The 25,830-nt window shown below is 37.9% G+C and overlaps 1 protein-coding gene across 1 annotated transcript; it reads left to right on the forward strand.

Moving 5' to 3' along the window:
- On the forward strand, positions 1–25,584 carry LOC140598724 (rho GTPase-activating protein 20-like). Its single transcript, XM_072757251.1, has 12 exons — positions 1–151; positions 1,089–1,256; positions 8,237–8,386; positions 10,145–10,186; positions 10,856–10,940; positions 14,595–14,672; positions 16,817–16,877; positions 19,513–19,701; positions 21,309–21,481; positions 22,796–22,957; positions 24,730–24,839; positions 25,356–25,584. The coding sequence occupies exons 1-12, from the start codon at positions 87–89 to the stop codon at positions 25,582–25,584; spliced, it is 1,512 nt and encodes a 503-aa protein (XP_072613352.1). The 5' UTR covers positions 1–86.
- Positions 25,585–25,830: the final 246 nt, after the last annotated feature.

The raw sequence follows: 25,830 nt of genomic DNA on the forward strand, positions 1-25,830 counted from the left end.
ATCTTGAGGCTTCAAGCAGTTGACAGTACTCTGCCAAGTGCTGTAGACTCCCTTGATTTCCCGTCCCACGAATTGAAGAGAAAAGGATGTTCCCGTCAATCAGAAAGCATGCTGAGCTTACAGGTGGTCATTCAAGGCTTCAGCGCATGAGGTAGTCTTCTGATACACTATTTCTGATCATCCAAACAGACCGGCAATAACAGGAACTGTTGTTTTCTTTTGTTTCCTCTAATACATAGAAACTAAGTAGTCACTTCAGCACCAGCTTCCTGAAAAGCTGCTCCTGTTCTTAAGATTCAGTGCTGCTGAGCAGAAGGGAGCAGGCTTTATACATCCTTGGGGGAGGCGGAGACACTTTCTTGGCTCCACGAGAGAGCCAACTCTCTCTCTCCATGAGACAGAATTTTCAGTGGGTCTCTGAAAATACCTGTCCTAGTTATGAAAGAATTTTTACATTCTGTTCAATTGTGTTGTTTTAGTACCTATTTTGACCAGGAATTCCTGTCAGAGCTCAGCCAAGGAATAGCTAAACTCTTGTGTGCAGAAACTTTCTGAGGTTTCCAATATTTTTGCTGATCTTTGAGAATTTTTACCCCAATTTTGAATATTGAATTAGATAAGATGGGGGTCAACTTCCAGGATCTTCAGTTATCTTCATTTTATCTTAACATAAAAGCAATTTGTAATTGATTCTTCACACGTTGTTTTATTTTATATTAGGCCACAAGTTGTCCTGTTTATTGTTGTTGTTCATTCACCTTCTTGTAATGTGCTCTACCTTTGGCTTCTTGGCTTTTGCCTACCTAATGGCTCACAATGAGCTTTGCTTCTTTCTCCACCACACCTCTAAGTATTGGCAGGCCCAAGGGCTTTGTCCTTGAAAATGTCCTCCCTCTGCATCAGTTTTCCAAGTGACCTCACCACTTTCTATAGCTTTCGGTAACTCAGGAATCCCTGATTCTGAGCTCTGGAGCTCTGCTTTGGGGGTTGAGACTACATTTTAGTGTTGTGTGAACCTTGAAACTTGGCATTAAACTATATTGTGTATTTGACCAGTAACTAGCTGCTCTGTGTTTGATGTGTTGTAGGAAGAGCTCGTCTGTGGAGGTGGACACCCACAGCGAAAGCACTACATCATCTGAGGGTGCCACTCGTACCCTGCTCATCCATGGTCCCGTTGAGCTCAAGAAAGGCTGGAGGAGGAAGAAGTGGCAGCTTTTCTTGTACAGCGATTTATTACTGATGTCTAATACCAAGTAGGTGTACCATGTTTCGTGCTCTTGTGATTCTCCAAAAAATTGCATTCCCATTAACCCTTACTATACGAAAACATTACATTTTTTCCCTTTTGTGTTTGCCAATGCTTGAATCCTTCATTCCATGAGTACTTCTGGAGGTCTTGTTTTGTGTCATGTCCCTGCAGCAAATACAATTGCCAATGTGACAGGCCAATGTCTCTCCTGCCTGGGACTTACAAATGGCAAAATAAGAGGGGGAATGATAATGATTAGTGCTGCTGATAGAAGGTGGATAGGGGGCTGTGCGGAGAGGGTGGGAACGTGTTAGAGAGGAATAGTCTAGGAGGGCTTCTCTGAGGTGGAGCATTAAAACCAAATCTATGAGAAGAGAAGCAGCCACATTCCCAGACAATGTGCCTGAGCCGTCGAGGCTGAGGGACTTGCAGGCCTACGTGGGTACAATCTGACCCCTCAGAGAGAGGGGTTCAGGGAAGCCTGATTTGACTAGAGCCCAGAGCATAGGCCATGCTATCAGATATGATACTATGCTCAGGGGTCTAGTCACACGGGGTCTAGTCACACAGGGTCTTCACAGGCCATGGTAAAAAAGTGGAAATATTTTGCCAAAGGATTTTTAACTAGGGGACTGACCAAATCTGATTTATATTTCTAGCAAATTTTTCTGACTGTTGCTAGATAATAGATGGATGGGTAAGCAAGAGTGGAAGCAGGGAGAGTAGTTAGGGGAGGCCATAGTCCTGATGGATGGTATCAGGGCTCTATCTTAGCAGTTTAGTAAAAAGGAAAGATGGAGCAGGTTAACCCGGGTGGCTCAGGGGTTTATCTTTGCCTTTAGCTCAGGGCGTGATCCTGGAGACCCAGGATTGAGTCCCACATCAGGCTCTCTGCAGGGAGCCTGCTTCTCTCTCTGCCTGTGTCTCTACTTCTCTCTCTACTCTCTGTGTTTCTCATGAATAAATACATAAATCTTTAAAAAAAAAAAGATGGAGCAGATAGATGGAATCTAGGAGAAAGAATCGACTGTGTGCACTTTCCTCTCAACCCTGAACACAAATGCATCGAATATCCAGTCTAGAACATGATGATTGCTCAATAAACGTCTGGGAGCAGTTCATGGAAGGTCACCTGTTTACTTACTCCATCTCTGTTTGCATTATTCACAAAACATGGAAGACAAAGAACACTCCCACAAACAAAATATCAAGAAGCTATGGTCTTGCGAAAAAACTAACTCCCTCTTTTTTTTACTGCTTTCACCCTAGATCCCAGTTATGCCATGTCATAGGTAAGACATGCTAGTAATAATTTGGCAAAATGCTATACTCATCTGAGTTACATTAATAGTAATTTATCAGGGGCTTACTACATGTCAGATACTATGCTAAAAAACTTTATGTACCTAATTTTGTCCAACCTTACAACGACCCTGTGAGATGGGAGTATTTTTATATTGGAGAACCTTGATGCTCAGAGGTCTAATGGATCTGCCCAGGTTACCATATTAGTAATGGACAGAGTCTACATTTGAAATCAGGTCTATTTATTTCAAAGCACAGGCTTTTATTCACTATGTGGTGCTACCATTTCTATTCTCTCTTTTTTCCTGAATTTCATACAACATTCCATGAACACCTAGATTCTTTCACTATTGAAAGCAACCCTTCCTTTACATTGAGTGAACAACTAACTCCAGTCTGCTTGGTAACAAATAGATCAGAACGCTTAGCGAATTGAAAAATGAAGGAAATATAGCTATCAAAAAATCAGAGGCAAAGATAGTAGTAAAATATATTTGAGACTAGGGAAATTGCCCATAGATGTAACTTCGAGGGTGGTGATGTCATAAGGAGGCCAAAGAGAAAAAGGATGTCCAGGCCTTGGCATGAGGTCCATATGAAAGACTCTCTTCCTCTTGATAGAGGCCCATGTCATTATTTTAAAAATGCAGACTAGTTACCATTCTCTTTATTTAACCAAAGTGAGTATGGGAGACCAAAATATGCGGGATGCATGCTGGGAACCACACTAGGAACATCACAGATGCCTCACCCACCTGGGTTTCTCAGTGATTGAGCATCTGCCTTTGGCTCAGGTCGTGATCCCTGGGTCCTGGGATCGTGTCCCACATCAGGTTCCCCACAGGGAGCCTGCTTCACCCTCTGCCTATGTCTCTGCCTTTCTCTGTGTATCTCTCATGCATAAAGAAAGTTTTTCTCACAGCACTCCAAGGCCCATATTTTTTATCATCAACAGGCTGCAGAGATGAAAATGGGGACAGAGGAAGTCTCAGAAATGGTCCAGTCATACATAGGGAAACCATGCAAGAGATTCCTACCCAGGCCTGCCTTCATCACAAGGCCATGTTCTTCCTCACATACCATGTTGTACCCTTCCATCCTTAGCCCAAGAGACATGCTAACAAATAGCAAACTCATTTCCTGGTTGTTAGGACCTTGCAGACCACTCATATTCAATTTGTAAGGGGAATATGTTCTTTTTTTTTTTCATCTTTGTAAGTATTATAGCCTTTAGGGAGAGGAGAAGACTTTCCTTTTCTTACCAGAGCTATTTCTTCTCCTGGGTGCTGCCTACCTCTCAGCGGGTTTTACAGAGCCTACGATATTCTGCTAAAAAGATTTTTATATAAAGATAGTGTTGTTTTTCCACTAGAGAGTTGCCTCTATTGAAGGGCTGAATTTTTATTTCGAATAGTTCATTAAGACAAAACAAGTTGAACATTTTTCATCTTTCACATATTGCTTTTGAGATATGTCCTTATGTCTACTCAAGGGTTTTTATATGACAAAATCTTTATCAATTTATTTGTTAATGTTCTTTGAAAGGGACTCGGTTCCCAAAAGTTTATCTTATATACTTTATATTATACATTGGTAATATTAGAAAATGTAAGTGATCACAGGCATTTGAGTTTCATATTTAAGCCAAGGTCTTTGATATAGAGAGAACACAGATTTTAGAATTCCGAGTTTGAGATATCATCATGGTCAGGTTCTGGTGAGAGCTCTTTTTCTGCTTGCACGTGGCTGCCTTCTCACTGTGTGCCCCAAGGCATTACCTCAATGCATGTATGTACACACATACAGATCTCTCCCACTTCTCACAAGACCATCCATCTTACTGGATTAGGACCTTACCTTGATGATCCCATTTAAACTTAATTACCTTCAAAAGCTCTATCTCCAAACATGATGATATTGGCAGAGAGGGCTTTATGGTAAGAAGGCAGGAAAGCAGTGGGAGGGAGACACCATTTCATCCATAGCAGTAGCAGGCAGCACTTAATGCCTGCCACAATCTTTAGAAAACTACTATGAGATCATTCCCATAGTAAATATTTGGGTATATTTATGATCACTGTTAACATGAAAAAATTTACCTTTTTTTCTAGAAGGAAAAACTAAAAAGAAATAGCCCCTGAAGTAACCAACATATTTAATCCCTGTCATGCCTTGGTCTTACATGGAGAAATCAATACCCTCAATCAATCTATTCAAATGAATAATCTGAGTTTAGTGCCTAATTTTTCCAATTAGCAATAAAAAGGGGGTAGGGTGACCCAGGTTCCATTTTACCTCAGCTCACCCTCAGGCTTCAGCTGGAGACTCTCTCATCTTTAGGTTGACACTACAGAATTTAACAGAAATTGAATAAATACTTGATTAATTTCTACCAATTTTTCGGTCAGAATTAGTGAATTTTGGCTTGTGTGTAACAATGAGGGGAATTAAATGTTTGTTTCTTCACAAAGAAATTCTATTTCTCTAGTTGTACAAGATGTTAATAATAGTGAAAATTGTTTGGGGATTTTTGTCACTTCTTTCATACACTAGAAAGTTGTGTTTGCAAGAATTGAAGTCAAATGGAACCTTCCTTATCACTTTTGATATTCATTAGAATGCTAAATAAGTTATTTTTCAAATAAAAATTACTTTAAAAATTAAAGTACTTTAAAGTACTTTAAAAATTGAAATAAAAATTATTTTATTTTTAAGAACAGTATCTACTTGGGGCCCTTGGGTGACTCAGTGGTTGAGTGTCTGCCTTTGGCTTAGGTCATGATCCCGGGGTCCTGGGATCAAGTCCCCCACCAGGCTCCCCAGAGGGAGCCTGCTTTTCCCACTGCCTATGTCTTTGCCTTCTCTCTCTGTGTGTGTCTCTCATGAATAAATAAATGAAATCTTTAAGAAAGAGAGAATAGTATCTATTTGATAAAATATTAAGATATTTGTACTAGTAGAGACCCGTGAATAATTTAGAAAAAGGGACTGAACTTAGATCACACCCTTTTTATACATCACATTCCTCATCATTAGTTATTAAGGAATGTAGAAATGAAATAAAAAATGAATTTAATTTGGTCAAAAGATGAAGATGACTATTAACTCACTGTCGGTGAAATGACGAATAGTTACAGAATAGACTATGACCCCTTCTCCCAACATTTGTAAGAGAATGCCTCTATCTTAGAACAGAGGAAATCTCCCTAGAATACTGCAAAACTCCACAGTTCACTGGGGCTTACCTTCTGGCATAAAGATTAAGGTAGTGGAAAGCAAGAAGGACATCATGTTAATACAACTATAATAAATGACTATTTTTAGAAATAAAAACTGCAGTTCTCCTCCTCTTCTTCTTGAGTCAGTTTACAGTAGATTAACACTTTCTAATTTCTGCTGAGATAATCCAATTGGGTCAGTGATTGAGAGTAAAGAAACACAGTAAGACCTTAGAAGAATCTATTGAAGTATAAAGCTTAGTTGTACACGTTGTAAATATTTCCAAGCTAGCAACTGGTTTTATTGATATAATGCCTTGAGATTTATCCTCTCACTCCCAGTGTAAATCCCACGAGAAAACCTGATGGCTCTGGGGACAGAAATGAGGATGAGGGTAGGAAAGATGAAAAGGTTACTTCACGGTCAAGTGGTTACAAACATGGGCTTAGGAGTTAGGCTGTCTGGGTTCAAACCCTGTCTCCTGCATTTGACAATTTATTTAAACTTTCTGTGAGTTTCCTTATTTGTAAAATGGAGCTAATAGAGACCATCTAGTGTAGTTGCTTGAGGATTAAATTTTTTATATTTATATTTATAAAATATTTAGAACAGAGCTTGGCATATGATAAGTGTTCAAAACGTTGTAGGAGAGTAGAAACCACACACTGGGCTCTAGGAAAATTCCTTGGTTCAACTAATCCTGGTGCCTTATTGAACTAAAGTTATTGGATGGATTTTTCCAGGTCAATGTATTTGGAAGTTTCCACACAGGATCTTAGGGGTCTGTATATACACAGATACCTATATTAGAAAGAAAAAAATGTGTAAGAACAAGCAGATACCTGTCTATCATTCCCCTTGGCCATATATTTTTGACGTGACAATGCCTTTGGAATTACTATCTAGAAAAATGATTTTATCTGTTAATTGACTATGTTCCATAAAAATCTCCAAGCACAGAGATACAGGCACTTGGTTGTAATGTTGAAATTAAAAAAATGTGGAAAGATGTTGTTATCCATCATATTTATATTCATTGTGTCCTAAGTTTGAATCTAGATTATCCTTCAAGTGGGCTTCCTAAAAGATTTTTTTTATTTTATAAATCCCACTGAAGAGTTTAGCTCTAATTGTTCCATGAATCAGTGGAGCCATAGGGATTTTTGCACATGAGGTGGCTTTCATCTCAGTTTAGTTCAGTGTTTTCCACATGTGTTTCTGAATAGTAAGGAGTTCCAGAGTGGAGGATCCACGTTCCCCAGGCATTCCTTATAGGACTTGTAACTATTTAAATCTCAAGCCCACCTGCGAGTCAAAGTTATGAATTAACCAAATTAATCAATTAATCAACCAAAATAAATCAATGGTGGTTTTCATCTTTGAGGTCAAAGAGGATTAGGCAGAAATTATCAAAAACCCATTTCACCCCTTCTTACTCCTCAGAGAAACGGGAAGTATCCATGACTTACATATAAGACCTCCGGACCACTGATCTTGGATTGATGGATGGACAGATGGATGGATGGATGGATGGATGGATGATTTTTCAGTTGGGCTCAGTCTGTAGGCTAACAATTTTTTTGTTTTAGCCAGAATCTAAGGGAAAATGGTATGGACAAAATTTTAAGAAGGGAAATTGAAAATAACCTATGCTTCAAAGGCTAGAAAATATTTTGTAAATTAACGTTGAAAGTAACTTTTAAATCTTTCTGATCCAAGCTTATGTTTTTGTTTCGATTTCATCTGTCTTCCTCACACTCTTGAAAAGATTATTTATTTATTTATTTATCTATTTATTTATTTATTTATTTATTTTAGAGAGAGAGTAAACATGAGTGGGGGGCAGGGCAGAGGGAGGGAGGAATCCGACTCATTGAATGGGGAGCCCTACACAGGGGCATGATCTCAAGAGCCTGAGGTCGTGGCCCAAGCCAAAACCAAGAGTTGGATGCTTAACTGACAGAGCCACCCAGGTGCCCCTGGTTTGTCTCTCTTAAGAAAAAAAAAAAGCATATAACTGTTTTTATAAGTCATGTATCAGGTACCTTTCTTCAGCCCCTCAAACACTTTTTGAAGTATGCAAGTCATAAATGAATAATTAACTGCAATATTAGCCATAAAAATTATCTGTAATAAGTAACAAATCCAGCAATAGAAAATGAATTAATGGTTTTCCTACAAAGCTCTAAAATATACAGTGGTTACTCAATACTCACCATTCAAAAATATGGCTATTTGCTGCCTTTAGAGGAAGTGTTTTCAGGTTTCCAAGCCAGAGTTTGCTCAACACACACATTGCAAAGGCCCATCTAACCATTTTCTGTGTGTGCACAGAGGGTAATAGAGATGCGGGAGACATGATTTGCCCTGGAGCAGTGAGAACTGGTCTCTAAAGAGCACAGCTGCTCCCATAACATTTTTGAAATGAACTAACAGAGGTCTTGTTTGGGATCTTTCTAGGTATAAGAAAAACTTTAAGATAAAAAAGAAAATACCACTGAACACCATGTGGATTGCCAACTGCATGGATACAGTGGGAGATGCCAACATCCGTTCTGGGAGGTCCTTTGTGTTGGGCTGGCCCACGGTGAACTTCGTGGCCACCTTCAGGTAAGACCGATGCCTTGGTGTCCTGTATCTACATGGCTTGAAAAGGATAACATTGTAATCTATTGTCTACCAAGCTGGTGACTCACTTCTTGACCTCCCATGACACTTGTTTTGCCTTGTACTCTGCGTAAGAAGGTGCTTATATCCACAAGGAAACAAGTAGATAATGTATAGTGGGAACTACTGGAGTAATTTCCTTCGGTTTTGATCAATGGTTTTTCAAATTTTGTTGTCTTACCTTTATGATGACCTGCGAGATTTTGGTGGAGTGGGGTGAGGAGAAGAAAGCAGTGTGTTAAGTGCAACTGCGTAAAACAGGAATGAGGCTTGGGGTGTGGATGTTTCAAACAGAGATGCAAGTGTGGCATGATCCCTGTAAACTCAGAGGTGTCTGCTCAGGATATCCAGGGTCGAGAGCCACATTCCCATCCTCATGTCAGCCTAAGAATGTGTCTTACACAACTAAACTCTACTCAATGGAATCAAATGAATAATCTGAGTTTAGTGCCTCAATGGAATCATATTTTGTTTCAGATCGTTACCAACTAAGATAATCTGTACACAGCAATTCAGGCAACCTAGTATTCAATGGCATGATCAATTTATTTGTATAATTACATACTGTTGTTAAGGGAATTAACTTGGGAGTGTAAAAGCAATTTCTCAAATTTAATGGGACCCTTTAATAGTACTTGCTCAAGAAATCTATTCCGGTGATTTAAACATGCAGATACCTCCTGGGAATCAGAGGGCAGGATCTTGGAGAGGAGACCTTGAACCTCACTCTGTTGTAGTTGTCCCAAAAGAAAGAAAGAAAGAAAGAAAGAAAGAAAGAAAGAAAGAAAGAAAGAAAGAAGAAACCAAGTTTTTATCAACAATATACAAAATGTGGTACAGGAGCTAGGGACAGGAGGGAAGGGAGAGTGACTGCTTAATAGACACATGTTTGCTTTGGGGTGATAAACATGTTCAGTCACGATCGTTGCACAGAACGATGAATATAGTAAAGGTCACTAATGGTCAATTTTCTTTTATGTGTAATTTACCACAATAAAAAAGAATGCTGGTAAGTGATAAGTCCACGTGTGAATGAGCCTTAAGACATTTGCAACTTTGGATATTAAATGCTGTGAAAATTTTAGCAGAGAAAATATTAATCTTTAGTAATTTTGCATCAGGGGATTGATCTTTCTCAGAAGATCACAGTGATGAAGAATAAGGTTTTTAGGAACTAATTTAACATATTACAATCTGCCATATGCATAAGGAAATAAAACTATTACAGGTGTTTTTTTCCAAAAAAGATATTCTTGTTTCTGAGCCAAGACAGTTCCATCAAATTGCTAAATTTCTTAAATGTGATTTAATTTGAATGGTAATATTCTTTATATCTGAATAGCCCTTGCAGCTGCAGGAACACTCTGAGCTATAATTTAACCCCTTTCCAGTTCTGGAAACTAAATATCAGAGTGGTTAACAACGTGCCCGTGATCTCATAGCTTGCATCACATAGTCACAATTAAGTTTTCAGATTTGAAATCAACTTTTCTCCCTCTTTAGGATCTACTTCCCATTGCTTTAATACCACTCACAGAAGAGTGGAGTCCATCAAAACCACTCTAAGGGGAGTACAATTTACACATCCACATCCCTTAACAACGGGCTGCTCATATTTTTAGTCTGGAGTGGTGATCTTAATATGTTAGTAGGAGTATCGTACGTTCCTCAATTTTTTTCTTCTCATTTTTTAAATTGCAGCTCTTCAGAACAAAAGGAAAAATGGCGTTCTTACCTTCAAAGGTATTTTGTCAGTGTAATATTATAAGTCTTTAACCCATGATGAAAAAAATGTAGATCTCTTCAAAGCAGTGCCCCCAAACTATGTTCCCTCCCCTTAGTACGAATTGTTACACTATCCTCCAATGATTTCTTATTTAATTGTACCCTGCCCATTACTACAAATAACCTGCTCTCCTTTACATCCATATATTGCTTATTTTTTTAATGAAATTCTGGTTATTACTCTCATCTTCCCCCACTTTCCAACCTCATGATTATAGCTAACATTATTCTCAAAACATATATTAAATTTCCATAAGTGCAGTTTACCCTACCAAGTAATGCTCAAAGCAACTTCTCATTCCTACATTTGAAGGTGCTAGTATGCCCTCCGGTCTAGGCAGGAAAGCTTTGGTGCCTGGATCTGCTGGTCAAATCTCACATGACGAGAGTGATCTATTGTTTTCCTAGTCACAGCTTATTTTCCTGAAATATTTTTGCATGTTTCCTTCCAACCCCCAATTTTTTTTTGCTGAGCTTATTTATATGCATTTAAAAATAACGAAGTATGTTGAAAATATGATCAACATAAATTGATTTGAAAGTAAGGTAATAATAAAAAAAATAAAAAAAAATGAAAGTAAGGTAATTTATCCTACTCTCTTTTGGGTTACTATCGAATTGGATTAGGTACATCATGCTAGCCAAAGAGAAGGAGCAGCCAAAAAGCATTCCCCTCAAAATCTTCACTGAGAACATCAAGAACTGTGCCTGTGTAAGTATTTTTAAGACCAACAATTAAATTCTGAGTTCCTAATTCTGACTGAATGAAAAAATGGGATAGAGGTGGAGACACAGAGAGGGAGGAAGCAGTGAGTTGGGGAGAGAGGAAGGAGAGAGCAAAAGGTAGGAAGAGAGAGAGAATATTTAGAAAAGTGCCATGAGGAAAAATGTATTTTCCCCCTCTCCATGTACTTCTTTATAGACCTAAAAACTGTGTCCTAGGTAACATGAAGCAAGAGGAATACATACTACAGTGCTTAAGCAAGGAAAGAGTATTGGATGTTATGTGTCTATGACATTTCTCTGGATCCTTCTAATTGCTTATAGTGGCTTGTAATACAGTGATTTAGAAGGAACCATCATTTTTTCCAAGGGCCACCACTTACATACAGAATGGTCTGGATTGTCTCCACAGTCCTTTTTCCCCTCCAGATATTTTATTTAGTATAACTATAAACTCAGAGAAAAGTTGTAAATATAAAAGTAATACAAAAAACACCCCGTATACTCTTTATCCAGATTCACCTATTGGTAACACTTTATTCCATTTGCTTTATCATTTATTTTCTTTCTCTGTGTCTATTACATGTATGTGTATACATACGTTTGAGGGTCATACATATACTATAGCCCTTTTTCCTTAAACCTAAGCATTTCTTAAGAATAAAGATATTCTACAGTTATCACCTTTAGTGAATTTAACCTTGGCGTAATACTTTACTCTGCCATTCCCATTCTCATTTTGTCAGTTGACCTCAATAATGTCTCCTTTCTAGTACAGGATCCACTTAAGGATCAGGTGTTTTATTGAGTAGTTATGTCAAATGCAGAGGAGTTTCAAAAAGTCTTTTGTTCCAAGGAATATCAGGATTGAATTGAACTAAGAGGGATGACACTTTTAAGGGATCAGCATATTTCTATTTCAATTTCTTTATACTGTGGGGAGGAAAAAATCAAACCAATTGGCCCAGTTTTGTGTGTAAAATTTGATTTCTGAAATTGTAGTACAGTAACCAAGACATTTACAGTGATGAACAAGATACTTTGGGTATCTTTAAATGGTATTTTTTGTGGTTGTTGTTATAGTTCGAAGTAGCTCTAGATCACACAAAACAGCATTTGAAGGTGGAACAAAAAAGGTATTCCTGGCTAAAGCAAAAGCCATGCAAATAGTTTGATCTGTTGTTAAGTGCCAGCTAGATGCACTGCATGAAGGAGAGAGAATTCTCTAGCAGCAGAGCACATTCTTGTCTCTGCCTTTGATATCAATTGTGGCAGTGGTTTACATTCAGAACTTTCCTTGGAAAATTACCTTGAGATTTTTAAAAATCAACTTTATTGAGGTATAGTTTTGGTGAAATAAACATTTCTGATGTTCTTCACCCATTCTTAAAGATCCAAGTTTCCCACTGCACTGTTTCACTTCATCCTAGAAAGATGATTCTTAGCATTCCTTGTGCAGAACTGCTGCAAACAGATTTACTTAATTTCTTTTATCTGAATATGGCTTTATTTCACACTGACTCTTGAAGGATATTTTTGGGGGTGTAGAATTTTGTTTGCAAATTTTTTTCCTTTTAGTCCTTTAGAGATGTTCCAGTCTTTTGGTCTTGATGCTTTCTGATGAGTAGTCTGTGATTAAACATTAATCCTCAGTAGGTGATTTGTCATTTTTTCTCTAGCTGCTTTCAAGTTTTCTCTTTATTTTTGGTTTTTAGCAGAGTGGCTATGAAGTTCCTAAGCATGGTTGTCTTTGAATCTGTCCTATTTGACATATTCTGAATTTCTTGAATTTGTAAATTTATGTCTTCACCAAATTTGGGAAATTTTAATCATTATTTCATCAAATATTTCCTTCCTCATTATTTCTCTTTCTCTCCTCCTGACAGTTCCATTCTTTCCATATCAGACACTTTCACATTGTTCAGAGATCCCTCAGGCTCTGTAATTTTTTTTCAATCTTTTCCCCCCTTTTCTTCTTCACACTGGATAATTTCTAGTATCTATTTTCAAATCACTGACTTCTTTTCATCATCTCCATTATGCAATGTAGCCTAGTCAATAAATTTTTTAAAAATATTTTTCAAAAAAAATAAATAAATAAAAATATTTTTCCGATAAAAATTTCTATGTTAAATATTTTTCCTCTCAAATAAGGAAAAGTCATTAATACTTCTTATTTCTATACTATGATGCCTCTATTTTTGTTTAATGTGAACATATTTTCATTTGTATCATTGAGCATTATTGTAATAGCTGTGTTTGGCTAATAGTCTAAGCATCGAGATCATCTCAGGTGTGGCTTCAGCTCTTGAAAATTGATCTCATTTTCCTGGTTCTTCATATATTAAGTAACAGTTTTGACTCATGAACATAACCTAAGTTTTCTTTTTCTTTTGAATTATTTCAAAAAATAGTTTATTTTTCTGAAGTTATTTGTTTAGAGAGAGTTCTATCTAATGGAATTTGTCTGTTGGGAGAACCTACAACATGCAGGAAAATATACATACATCCCTTAAATTACTATTTGAATTGCTATTTGAATGATTATTGAATTACTTTGGGACCATCTGTGATATCAAGCAATTGCATTCAATTCATAAGAAGAAAAATACAATGAAAGGACAAGGAGTGATTTATGAAAGAGTTTCTTTTAACTTTGCTTTTAATATTTTCAAGGCCTGTGGGTGTCCACTTGTGCTGTTTCTTCTTTATGCACTGTTTCCCGAAGGACACAGGCCCCATTGCCTAAACATGTTATAAAAACTGTATGCATAGTAAATGTTCTGGTTACATATTCTCTTATATGACTTTCGTAATTTTTGTAATTCAGATAGTTTGTAATTCAGATAGTCTTATAGATCCATCTCAGATTGCTATTAACCCCTTTCAGAAAATTTTCTTTAAACTTTTCCTAGTTGTATGGAGCAGTTTCTCAATGTATGGTCTGATAGAGAGGTATTAGAAGTACGTACTTGCTGGCAGAGTTGTGAATGGAACATCAACTTCTAACATTTCCAGTCTCATTTCCTAGATTCATCAGTCTTAAGAGATTGCAACAATGGAAGTCTTAGTTAACCATGATGCCTGACAAAGAAAATATGGACTAAATAGTAGTTTTTAAAAAGTGTCTTTCATAGCCAGTTCTTACCTGATTTTACTGAAACCGACTATGTAATTACAAAGGAACTAAGCCAAAAAAAAAAAAAACCCCAGAAACAAACAAACAAAGGAACTAAGCCATACTATACAAACACAACTCAGTAAGAGAGGAAAGTATCTAGTGCCTTCCTTTAATACTATCCCCCTCCCACCATTTTGGAAATAGCCTTATGGAGCTGAGGGTCACCCCATGTGCCCTCTTAGAATTCTCAATTTTTCTCTTCCTTGCTTCAGCTGCTGTATTTTGTATGCCACAAATTCCTGGAGGGAAATATATGTTTTACTGACATGTTTCCTACTAGCTTCATGTTATATAAAAAAATGAAAATATAATTAAGGGTTCGTGTTCTACACGTGCTTTACTTTGTCATTACCTGGAAACAAGCTTTACTTTTGGAGTATGGATAATAATTTGACAATTATTTGGTCACATGCTTTAAATTTTAAAAAAATTGTAGCAATTTTTCTTATTTATTTTTTACAGTCCGTAACTGTAACAGTGACAAATTCCGACACAGCAAATGACACTATCAACATGTTACTAACAATGCTGGGAATAACCGTAAGTTGCCTACTATCTATTTTTAGTTTACGAACCAACTTTGACTTTTGAGTTTTGTGAGTGTGTGTGTGTGTGTGTGTGTGTGTGTGTGTGTGTAGGTGTTGTGCACCTCCCATCATAAGACAGCTGATTATTGTGGATAACATACTCATATTTTCCTTCCAACTTTAGAAATTGAAGGCAGTGAAGCTATAGTATTAGCTTATACATGAGTGCTATTCTTATATTCCCATTTGAAATTTTCTGCAAATTCAAAGTTATAGCCTAAAATTGGACTATAATTTTAGAGTGCTAATAACAATATGCAGTTTACTGTATATATTTTAAATACAGACAATAAAGATGTTTCTAAGTTTCTTTTTTATTGTTGTTTCTAAATTTCTAAATATTTCCTCCTCTATTGGACTCTTCTTTCTGTGTTTTCAATTCTGATACGTCTCCATCCCTATTGACCCTAGTTATCACACAAGGAAGGACTCAATCTGTTTAATGAATCCTAAATTACATGTTCTGTTGTACATTTTGACATAAAGACTACATGGCTACAAGCTACCTCCTTTTGATGCAGATCCTGAGGATGAAGCAGCTCATACCCTTTAGCAACTGGTAAAGACAAAGACAAGTTCTGAATAAGACCATGGATCTGGGGCTGATCTCTTTTTATGAAAGAGAAATATATTTGAGGATGAGGTTTTATAAGGGAAAAAAGAGGGACAGTGATAGATGGAGAGAACCAAAGGGAGCACTTGGAAAGCACAGCTTCTTATCCAAAATCCTCTGTAAATGTGATGTGACATAATCATAAGATGGTTTGTAAATTCTATCTGAGCCAATGGTATAATATAGGCCTTTAAAATTTCAGAGCAATGAGAATTTGGCAGAAGAAATCAATGATTTCTGTACAAACAACATTTAATAATACATCCAAGATAAAATTGAATTTATATGTACTGACTAAAGCACATCTTTACATACGTTTCTAACCTGTATGATATAGAAACCCTAAGTAAGAATTAAATCCTGGAAAAGAGAGTGAGTGGTTTGAGGGATGAAGGTGGGGAGATTGACTAATGATTTAACTCATTTTATTTCATGTTTGTGATTTTCTTTACTTAAAGCGATCAATGTCACTAGGCAAAGAATTTCTATTTTAATAAAGAACTGGGCTTATTTGGCTTTATGTAAACCTGATTTAAAGGATTCCAGCATGGCATTTCCAAACCCTACCCTACCTTATTAGCTCTTACTTCTTATTTGCAACACAATCTTGAGCAGATTTAGCTGTGTGTGTGTGTGTGTGTATCTGTGTCTGTGCCCATACCTATGACATTCCTTCATAAGGTGAAGGCCATGATTTTTAATCAGGAGTCAAGGGCACATGATAACTATTACCAATAATTCCATTTCAAACGTTTTTTTGCTTTCGTCTCCAGGAAGACTCTTTAAAATAGTTCAGCAATCTTTATAATTTAGAATTGTTTGTTTCAAACAATTGGGATTTTCAGTATTACTGGGCAATAATTGTGCTGGGAGTAATCATTTTCTGCATCTGACATGCTGCCTAGAGTCCTCATCCTTTCTCTCCCTAAAGTGGAGTTTGCCTGCCCCAAAGCCAGTGGCAGACTTCCGTCCACTATCTCCTCAATGTCTCTTGGGCATTTGTCTCCTTTGGCTCAGGGCTGCTGAGCTATTGATGCCTCTCAAGTTACTTTGCTCAGGATTAGTCATAGCAGAGTATATGGCTCTCTGGACAACATGCATCTCTGGGCAGGGACATTTGGAGACAAAGGCCAACGCTATCCAAGGAGTCTAGAGACAGCAGAAGAGAGGACTCTGAGATGAGACTTTTACTCCATAGTAAAGGGACACAAATCTCATTTCTTACACCATGGGCCACCCACAAAGTGAGGGGCTGGCTGTACTGTGGTTTCCCGGTCTTTATCAAAAATTGCAAGAATCTGGGACAGTCTATTGGAAGCTGTGAGGGGAACTAGTTAACAAGTACTATAGCTACCTCCATGGACCAAATACCATTTATCCTGGCCCCAATTCTTTCTTTTTGGAAACACAGATATGCTAAGGAAATGTGTTCTTCAAGTACTGTGAAAGATATGTTTTGACACCTAGTTCTTTTTGTTTCCAAGGGCTCTGAGAACGACTTCCAGCTGTGGGCGAGTTCTGGCAAGGAAAAACTTCCACTAATTGGTAAGTGTCAGGGAAAATCTAAGATGGGATTGATTAGGTTCAAAATTGTAACTCTAAGTTTCAAAGTAATGGTTGTTCTTTCTTAAGCTTCAAAATCCTTAAAAGTGAAAATCACATGCAATATTCACTCACATGTTTAATAAAGAATTACCAGGTACTGTTGCCCAGGCATTGATAACATCTCTTCATTCAGCAGCTATGATTTAGTGAGGGAGAGAAATATAAATTTTTGTTTCTACTTCTTTTTACCTGACAAACAGAGCTGTCTTGAAAAAGTGTGATTATTTACTATTTACTTACTTATTTACTCATTAGGTATGAAAGCAAAATGGATTGGAATTTTTCCCATACATTTATTTTTCATATGTCAATTTTGAATTCTAGTTCCTAACTGCTAAGAAGCCTCTATTTGTGAGAATTCTCTAAAATCCAGTTATGTCTCTGAATCCAGGTACAGATATGTATTTAACACCCCTGCCCTGTGCCCAGTTTTCTCTGCACCATAAGGAAAATGAGATAATCACATTTAAACTCCTCTCATCTTCACTGATGAAATCGCCTGCACTTTGCTGTTTCTCAGGTTTTTTCCATCACTGTTCTTAAGGTTATTGATAAACAGATTGCACCTCTTCTAAAATAGTTATTAGCACAAGTTCTCTGAAAAAAAAAATCTTTGGATTAGCAAAATTGTTTAATGTTTCCAGTAATGGAAGGGTTTAAAAAAAAAGAAAAAGAAGACAGGATTGGTAGCAGGCCTTGAAGTATAGTAATGGATGGTAATGGTGACAATAATCTCTTCTAGAAATCTTAAAGCATTCCTTCTTACATGAAATTTTTTTATCCTTTTAATAAACCTGTGAAGCTATAACTCTTTTTCAAATAATCTGGAAATCTAAACAACCAATTTCCTTTTTTTAAAAAACAACCAATTTCTTTCTGCAAAATATACATTCCCAGTCTTAGACTATAGAGTCACAAAGCTCATCACTGAGAACAAAACCCCTCAGTACCACTTCCTGTTTTGAATTAATGTTGACATCTTTGTAAAAGTTGGACAGGGGCAGCCCTGGCGGCTCAGTGGTTCAGCGCTGCCTTCAGCCCAGGGTGTGATCCTGGAGAGCTGGGATCGACTCCCACGTTGGGCTCCCTGCATGGAGCCTGCTTCTCCCTCTGCCTGTGTCTCTGCCTCTTTCTCTCTCACTGTTTCTCATGAATAAATAAATAAAATCTAAAAAAATAGTTGCTTAGCAGTAAAAAGGAAAAAAGTTAAATACTTATATATGTTTTAATAAAGTGCATTAATTTAGATAAAATGATGTAGATGGTAACTTTTGAGACTTTGAATAGCTTCACACACGAACGCAGCTCTAAGGAATCTGAAGAGCCTGTCGTTCATGATGATCCATTAGAGCATTCAAAAATGCATTTTTTAAAACATACTCTCAATTCTCAATTGTGGATTAACTCCTGGTTATCTTGGTTTGGTTGTATTGCTGTCATAGAAGCTTCTTTTTCCTTAATGGAGCGAAGTCCCTGTGATTCTTGTGAACATTGCATTCATGACGGATGAAAAGAACAGCAAAAGCTCCTTTAGGTACATTCAGTAATAAATCTGGAATGACAGAATGAGAATTTTCATTCTATTCTTAAAAAATGAAATCCATATCATTTCATAGGGTCTTTGAGAATTCTCTAGAGAGGAAAAACAATTTAAAGCATAAAAGAGCAAAACAAATCACTTGGCAGGCAATTCTGGATAGCTCTGGGTGTGGTTTTCTATTCTCTAACCATCGTTTTACAGTTTGCTTCTGGGTTTCCCACTCTGCACACCCTTCCTTCTGATCATTGCCTGGCAGGACACCCCATAGAGGGAGGGCAGCAGTGGAAGGGAACCATAAAGCATAAGGGCAACCCATCCCATTACTCTAGAGTAGCTCTGGCTGGAGAATTGACAAAAGGAAATGAACAAAAAATCTGTTCGACTGACATTCTGTTGGAGAGAATAGTGAAGATAGCAATTCTTTATATATATACTCCAAATATTTAAAAATTTATTAACCAAAAAATAAAAGTAAAAAATAAGAATATTAACCACCAATGCTTATTAATATATTCACTCTGATAAGTTTGTGTGTGGACAAGCATTTCAAAGAATTAGTGTAAGGCTCGACGGGGTCAAGTAATTTGCCTACGATGTATAGATGTAGTTAGTGTCAAGGCACAAACTAGAAAACCTTCAACATTCTCAGATAGTTACCCAGCAAAAGTCAGCATTGTTTATTGCACTCATGAATATATGTATTTCAAGCAAAGTAACATGCTTTAAATTGTTTTCTCTTCTTAAAATCTTTCCCTTGGGCACACGCTTTCTGTAAGGTGTTCCCACAAGGGTGCATATGATGCTCACTGAGGAGGCACAGCCTTCTTTATCTAGAAGTCCCAGAAAAATACCAACATATACAAATAGGGTGATGCTTACACTCAGGTTTGGTTTGATGACAAAAATACCAACATATACAAATTTTTTCTTGATGACAAGAATACCAACATATACAAATAGGGTGATGCTTACACTCAGGTAGTTTGATGACAGCCATCACCATCATCCTAAATATTCAGGTTTCTTTCCATACAGGACATGAACATCCCTATGGAATTAAAATGAGCCATCTTCCATCTACTAAAGCACTGCCAAAGGAAGCAGAGGACTCCATCTCTCCTTCCCCAACTCAGGAGTCCCTCCTTCTGGAGCAGAAGATCACAGAGATGCAAATCCATTTCATACTGAAGCCCAGGCACCCAGCCCAGAACAAGCAAGGGAGAGGTGAGCCGCTTGCTTTTCTTCAAGTGCCTTCCCTTGGCTCATGTCTCCATGCTTAAACACAATTCAGACACACAGTTTATTCTTTCTGGGTGAGCTTATTGTCATCAATGAGGAGGAACAGTATAGGAAAGAATGCAAAAACTACCCAAAATCAAGCTTAGAAAAATTCAAAAGTCTGACATCAAGACCCAACTCATTTCTATGAAGGTTGTTTCCTTGTTTTAAATCTTTTGGGAAGACCTTTAACTCCTGTCTTTCTCTATACCCTCAGAGCACTTTCAAGCCTGCCCTGAGCCATGCCTTGTGCTGAGTAGTATATCATATATTTAGTTTAACGAGTTGTAGGTAGCATCATTTATGTTAAAGTTGAGCAAACCGAAGCTTTAAAATGCTGAGCTTCATAAGTGGCAGGACCAGGATGCTTCTGGTGCAGTGCTGGCACCCACATGAGTGGAGGTGGTGATGCACTCACTACATCCCAGAAAAGCCAAGTGGCCGGGTGTTCAAGGTTATTTGGTGAAATGTTCCTCATGTGCTTATCCTTCGAAACCTTGGCTCATCTCTGGACTCTTCAAAAATCAGTTATTTAAGCAATGTTAAGGAATCTTCAAAGGAAAACATTCACAGCTGAGCACTAGAAACTTTGAACTCAGCTTTTCACTGCTGGTCACCTTTTCTTTGGAAAGCTCTTCCTTCATAGGGAATGTTGAGTAATTAAAAATCATCTCTGGAAACTGGTGCCTTCGTATATATATATAATATATATATGCATTCATAACCTCTATAAGTGCATTCATAACCTCTCATTGTTTTTTTCGCTTCTATGATTTCTTTCAAGCCTGGGACTTGTGTGTAGATGTATATTTACATATATGTTTGAGTGTGTGTGTGAGGAAGTAGGTTTCCACACTTCATTGTGGTTTAGGCTCCTTTCAGTAAATGTTAAACCTATTTAACCAAAAACATCATCTCTGGGTGGGTTAGTGGGATATGACAAGAAAACACAGCCACCACATAGCCAGCATGTAATGACAACATCCCAAGGACCCTGACTGCAGCAAGTCATCCTTGAAGATGGCCCAGAGCAGAGGAACATAGAAGTAGGGCTCAGGCAGATTGTGTCCTGAGAAGCAGATCCTTTGGATGGTAGAAACTTGAGCACTCAGAAACCAAAGAGGAAATCTGGGGCTGAGGGGAGACTGGCTGTGAAAGCAGAGGATTACCAAACTCAGCCTGATTTGCATACCAAATCCTTCTAGCTTTTAAAATCAGATCTGACACCTGAACCCACTGATCACTCCAGTAGAAAACACATCTACAGGTTCAGTGCCTCCTGATGCCTTGTAACTGGCAGTAACTGATGACACAGGGAGTACTCACCTTGAGTCTGATCGAGTCTCTAGGTTTAACCATCAGTCTGAAGGATATGACCAAGAACTTATCAATGCCATGAGGATGCTGTTAGCCAACATCAGGACGTGGAGAGTTCTACACAACAAATGACTCAGTTTCACTCTTCTAGCCACTACAACGAACACGCTGCAAAATGGCAATGGTGAAAATAATGCTAAGTGAATTAAAATACACTAATCTCCCTTCTTCCTTAGATTCAGGCCAGACCATGAAAAGCACTGCTTTCAGAGACTGGGCCTTTTGGCGGCGCTCTGGCACTTGCCAGAAAAACCAGTGCAGAGTTGCACCATCGGCAATACCACAACAGCTCTTTGGGGTTTCACTCACAAATATATGTGATAAGGACAACTTGCCCTTCCCAATACTGGTAGGTCTCAGTTTGGTCTTTTTTTTACCTTCCTGAGGAGAGGGACCTTGGAGAGGCAAAGTGTTCTCATGCAAACCTACCCTCAAATGGAGAAATCATTAGACAGTCCCTGGCTTTGGCTGAGAAGCTTTGCTAGTGTCATTTGATTTACCTACTGAAGAGTCATTTGGCCAATACAGCAGAACAACGTTTTGCCTATTCCACTTGTTTCCACCGAGACCCATGTAGGCCTGTTCAGATCAGTCAAAATGGACTCTGTGTGCATGAATCATCTTCACATTCTGCTGTTGTCTTCCTGAACTCACAGTAGTCTCAGGTCTCCTTCAACGGAGTCTACTTAATCTAACAACTGAAAACATCTTACCTAAGCATAAAGACTCATCCTGAGGCATATATGAATCTGCTAATTCTAAAAGAGGATGTTAAATGACAGCCACAGAGTTTGCCCTTGTTATCTCAAATCGGTGTACTGAATTGTCAGTGTGGAAATTTCCTGAGTACCCAGGACCTCTGCAACCCTACACTACATTTGGGAATGTTATCCTAGGTGTGAAGAAATTAACCACGTTAGTTCCATGCTTGCTACTACCCCGTCCTTGCATCACATCAATTTTAGGGGGTAGCTAGAACTATTATCCTCCATACTTTACAAATGAATTAGCTTTCAGTACAGTTCACATTTGCCCCAGGTCACACAAATGATCAGAAGCATAATAGGTTTCCGATCCCTTGGTCTATCAGACTCCAGCCCTTATTATCTTTCTACACTGCAGGGAGGGGACATGAAGATAGAGCAAAGGACAGTGAAAGACTCATGAAGGAAATGTAATCAGATAATAAGAAGAGAGCTTTTGAGCTTTTTTTTTTTTTAAGGAAGAAGGGAAATAGAGATAGTTGGAATGGAGGATACAATCACTTAAAGAGGAATCAACAAATGGGAAATGAGTATGGCAAAAAGATTTCCATACTGGGGGAAGAGCATCTATGTAAGAGAATAAGGAGCCAAGACTGGTAAAGTAGGAGACAGGCGAGGATTCCACAAAGGCCTTGAAACACAGAAGTTTGATTTAAAAGGGCAAATTCAATGAAAAAGCTGATTAAAATAAGTGATTACAATGTTTCAGTGTATGACTGTACGGTGGATTTTTGGGTAGAAACTATAGAGAGACATTGACTAAAGAATCTAAATTGACTTTAGTCCTTCCAGCTCTAAAACCGTACACCATCCAATAGCCTAGCTCTTTCTAAAAGGAAGCAAGCTTCTGCTCTGGGCTTGGGATACAAAATGTATATGCTCTTCTTTTTTTCCTACAGGATATGCTTTCCGTGATCAATCGGAAAGGACCACTCCTGGAAGGCATCTTCAGAAAATCAGCCTGTATAAAATCCTGCAGAATCCTAAAAGAGAAACTAAATTCTGGGGACAGAGTTAACTGTTACAGCAAATCTGTTCATGTGGTAGCATGTGTTTTAAAGGTGGGGAAAGGTCTAGCTTTACCACACATGGGTAACTGAAGCTGTGATGGTGTCTTTCATTATGATTGCCCAGGAACCAACATAGGCATAACTGATTAAGAACTTGTCAAACTGGAAAACACTTCATGAAATCAAATTTAAGGAAGCTACTGTAGGAGTTAAAAGCCCCATACATTAGAAATACTTTCTGTTTTCACCACAAACAGCCTACCTGAGGACTCCATGCAAAATACTAATACTAATATGATACTATTAATACTAAGAAATTTCAAAATATACACTCACACATACATAATATTTACCAAAGCAAACATCCTGCTTTGGATGACATCCTCACCACGATCCTAATGAAGGCAGTTTCCAAAAGAAAAATCATACGAAAAATTTGAGAATAGGTAGGGAATTTCACAATAGTAAGCAAATGTTTACTTTATGAGGAATCCAAAAAGGCTCAGTGAGGTGACCAAATCATTCTTAACCATCATTGTCGCATTGTCTCCTGTTTCTTGATGCCTTTTACTTTATAAGTCATGGAGGAATGATTTTGCCATTTGTGTCTCCTTTCACCACATCCTAGGCATCCTTTAGTTAATATTTGTGATGTCTAGCCCACCATCCAAGGTTATAACGACATGTTAGCCAGCTCTTGCTACATGCCAGTTTTGATAAACCTAACTTTTGGAGTAGGTGCAACAGACAAAAGTAGATTGGAATTCTGAAAATTCAATAGATCAACTCAAGAACTATATTAATTTGGAAATTATACAGCTACATCACAGATATCCCATTCTATTGCTAAAATGGGAATGGAGAAAGAAGTGAGAACTAGAATAGAGAATTTAATCCATCTACCTTGGCACTTGCTATCAGCTCTCAACAAAACTAAGTTAAGGCAGTAATGATGACACTCTTACAATCAAGGTCCTATGTGGTCCTTCCTTGTCACATTTGGTCTTTTCTTGTCCCTCATTTTCGTTCAACTATATGAAAGATACCAATAGTCCCTGACCACTACTACACTGAGGTCCAGTAAAACACACCACTAAATATATATATAGGCATCAAGAGACAGGGGAAAGAATGATGATACATTAGGTACTCGAATAGCATGATAAGTGTTGCCCTCTTGAAGGTGCACACATGGAATTGATGTTTCTAGCAAGGTTTAATAGGGTCTTTTCTATTCCCGTGTTATAGGCACAGACTAGGAAGATGGTGACCACGTGTGCATAGAGTTCTTAGACATTCCTGAAGCTTTCCCTACTTAAAGTTGACTAATCTTTGTGGAGAATCAGACTCTGCAACCTTGGCCTGAATAGTATCATGCCAAACTATCTGGAGAATTGGCCTACACTAGAAATGAATACATCCTCAGGACCATCACGAGTTTGCCATTAGACTCTCTACTTTTGTATAGTTCAGGAAAGGAAGAATGATACAATTATGAGAGTAGCTTATGTAGTAGTTTGCAGAAAAGCACACAAAAGAGTAAGTGCTATATGATACAAGGGAGCTTTGTCCTCATTTACACTGAAGCCTAGGCTCTGCTTTGATGCTTTCATGTTTGTTGGAGAAAATCCACACACCTGCTTTTGCACGTACAAGTCAATGGAGAATCAGAGCAGAGTTCCATGTGGGTCACAGTTTGGGTATCTATGACGGAAGTAAGACTGAACTGAAGTTTGCAACTAAGTGTTTTCTCTGTAATATTTCCAATATATATTTTGTATATGTGAGTGTGTCTGTGTGTATTTTTCTTTTATCCACATAAGGATTTTCTTGAAAATATTGAAGGCAGTTTACTTTCATCGGACCTCTATGAAAAATGGCTTCGTGTTCTTGACGAAGTGACAGAGAAGAAAAAAATAAATGCAGCCCAGAGGTAATGATGCAATAATTACTCTACTCTGGTCATGGCTCAGAAATACAGCCAATATACTATTAGGAATATATTGGTTTACTTCTTGCCACTTTGACCACTAAAATAACATTCAATGCCACATAGTTTCAATTCTTGTCACCCATGGAGGGCAGTTTCAGAATACAGACATGCCTTATGGCTATTATTGTACTTCTCCTGACCTTATTAACATTGACTCATTAGTCATTGTATAACTTCTGAATATATGAAACTGGTAGACAAAAGTCAGTGGCCAAAGAGATGCCAGTGCATCAACAGCCAGTGGCATAACCTAAAGTTTGTCAAACATTTAAACGGAGTGGGTTAGCTCAGAAATTGAATTCGGTAAAACATTTTTGTATACGTTCATGCCTGGAACTCTGCTACAGCAGGCTGTATACTAGATCTAGAAAGATGTTCTCTGCTCTCCATCTCTATACTTCCAGCTGCTAAGTGCAGTGACTTGCCTTATTTAAAAGTGCATCTTTCTGACTTCAGGCTTCTAGCCCAGCTGCCAAAAGTGAACGTTGTTCTCTTGCGATACCTTTTCGGAGTGCTCTACAACATTGAGCAACAATCCTCATCCAATCAGATGACAGCTTATGAATTATCAGTGTGTATAGCCCCAAGCCTTCTTTGTCCACCTAATTCCTGCAGGTTGGAATTGGAAGAGAACTTCAAAAAAAAGGTAGGGAGAGCTCTCATATGTGTCCCCTCGGGTTTATAATCCAGGCTTTGAATCTGAAATGTGTAGTAGTAAATTGGATGGATCAGTTCTGAAAAGTGCACATCTTCCTAGGCTTTCTTGGAATGGCAGGTTTGTTATGCTTCTCTGGTGGAATATGGGAAGGGGTCTTAACGTGGGAAACGCAGAGCAGTTGAGTCACTTCTTTCCCATCCAGGAGATTCAATACTAGACTGACTAAACAAAAGAGAGAGGAGTGATGTAATATGGTAGAAAAGACCTGGGCTC

The sequence above is a fragment of the Vulpes vulpes genome, chromosome 4 (assembly GCF_048418805.1).
Source record: "Vulpes vulpes isolate BD-2025 chromosome 4, VulVul3, whole genome shotgun sequence".
In the NCBI taxonomy this organism is placed as follows: domain Eukaryota; kingdom Metazoa; phylum Chordata; class Mammalia; order Carnivora; family Canidae; genus Vulpes; species Vulpes vulpes.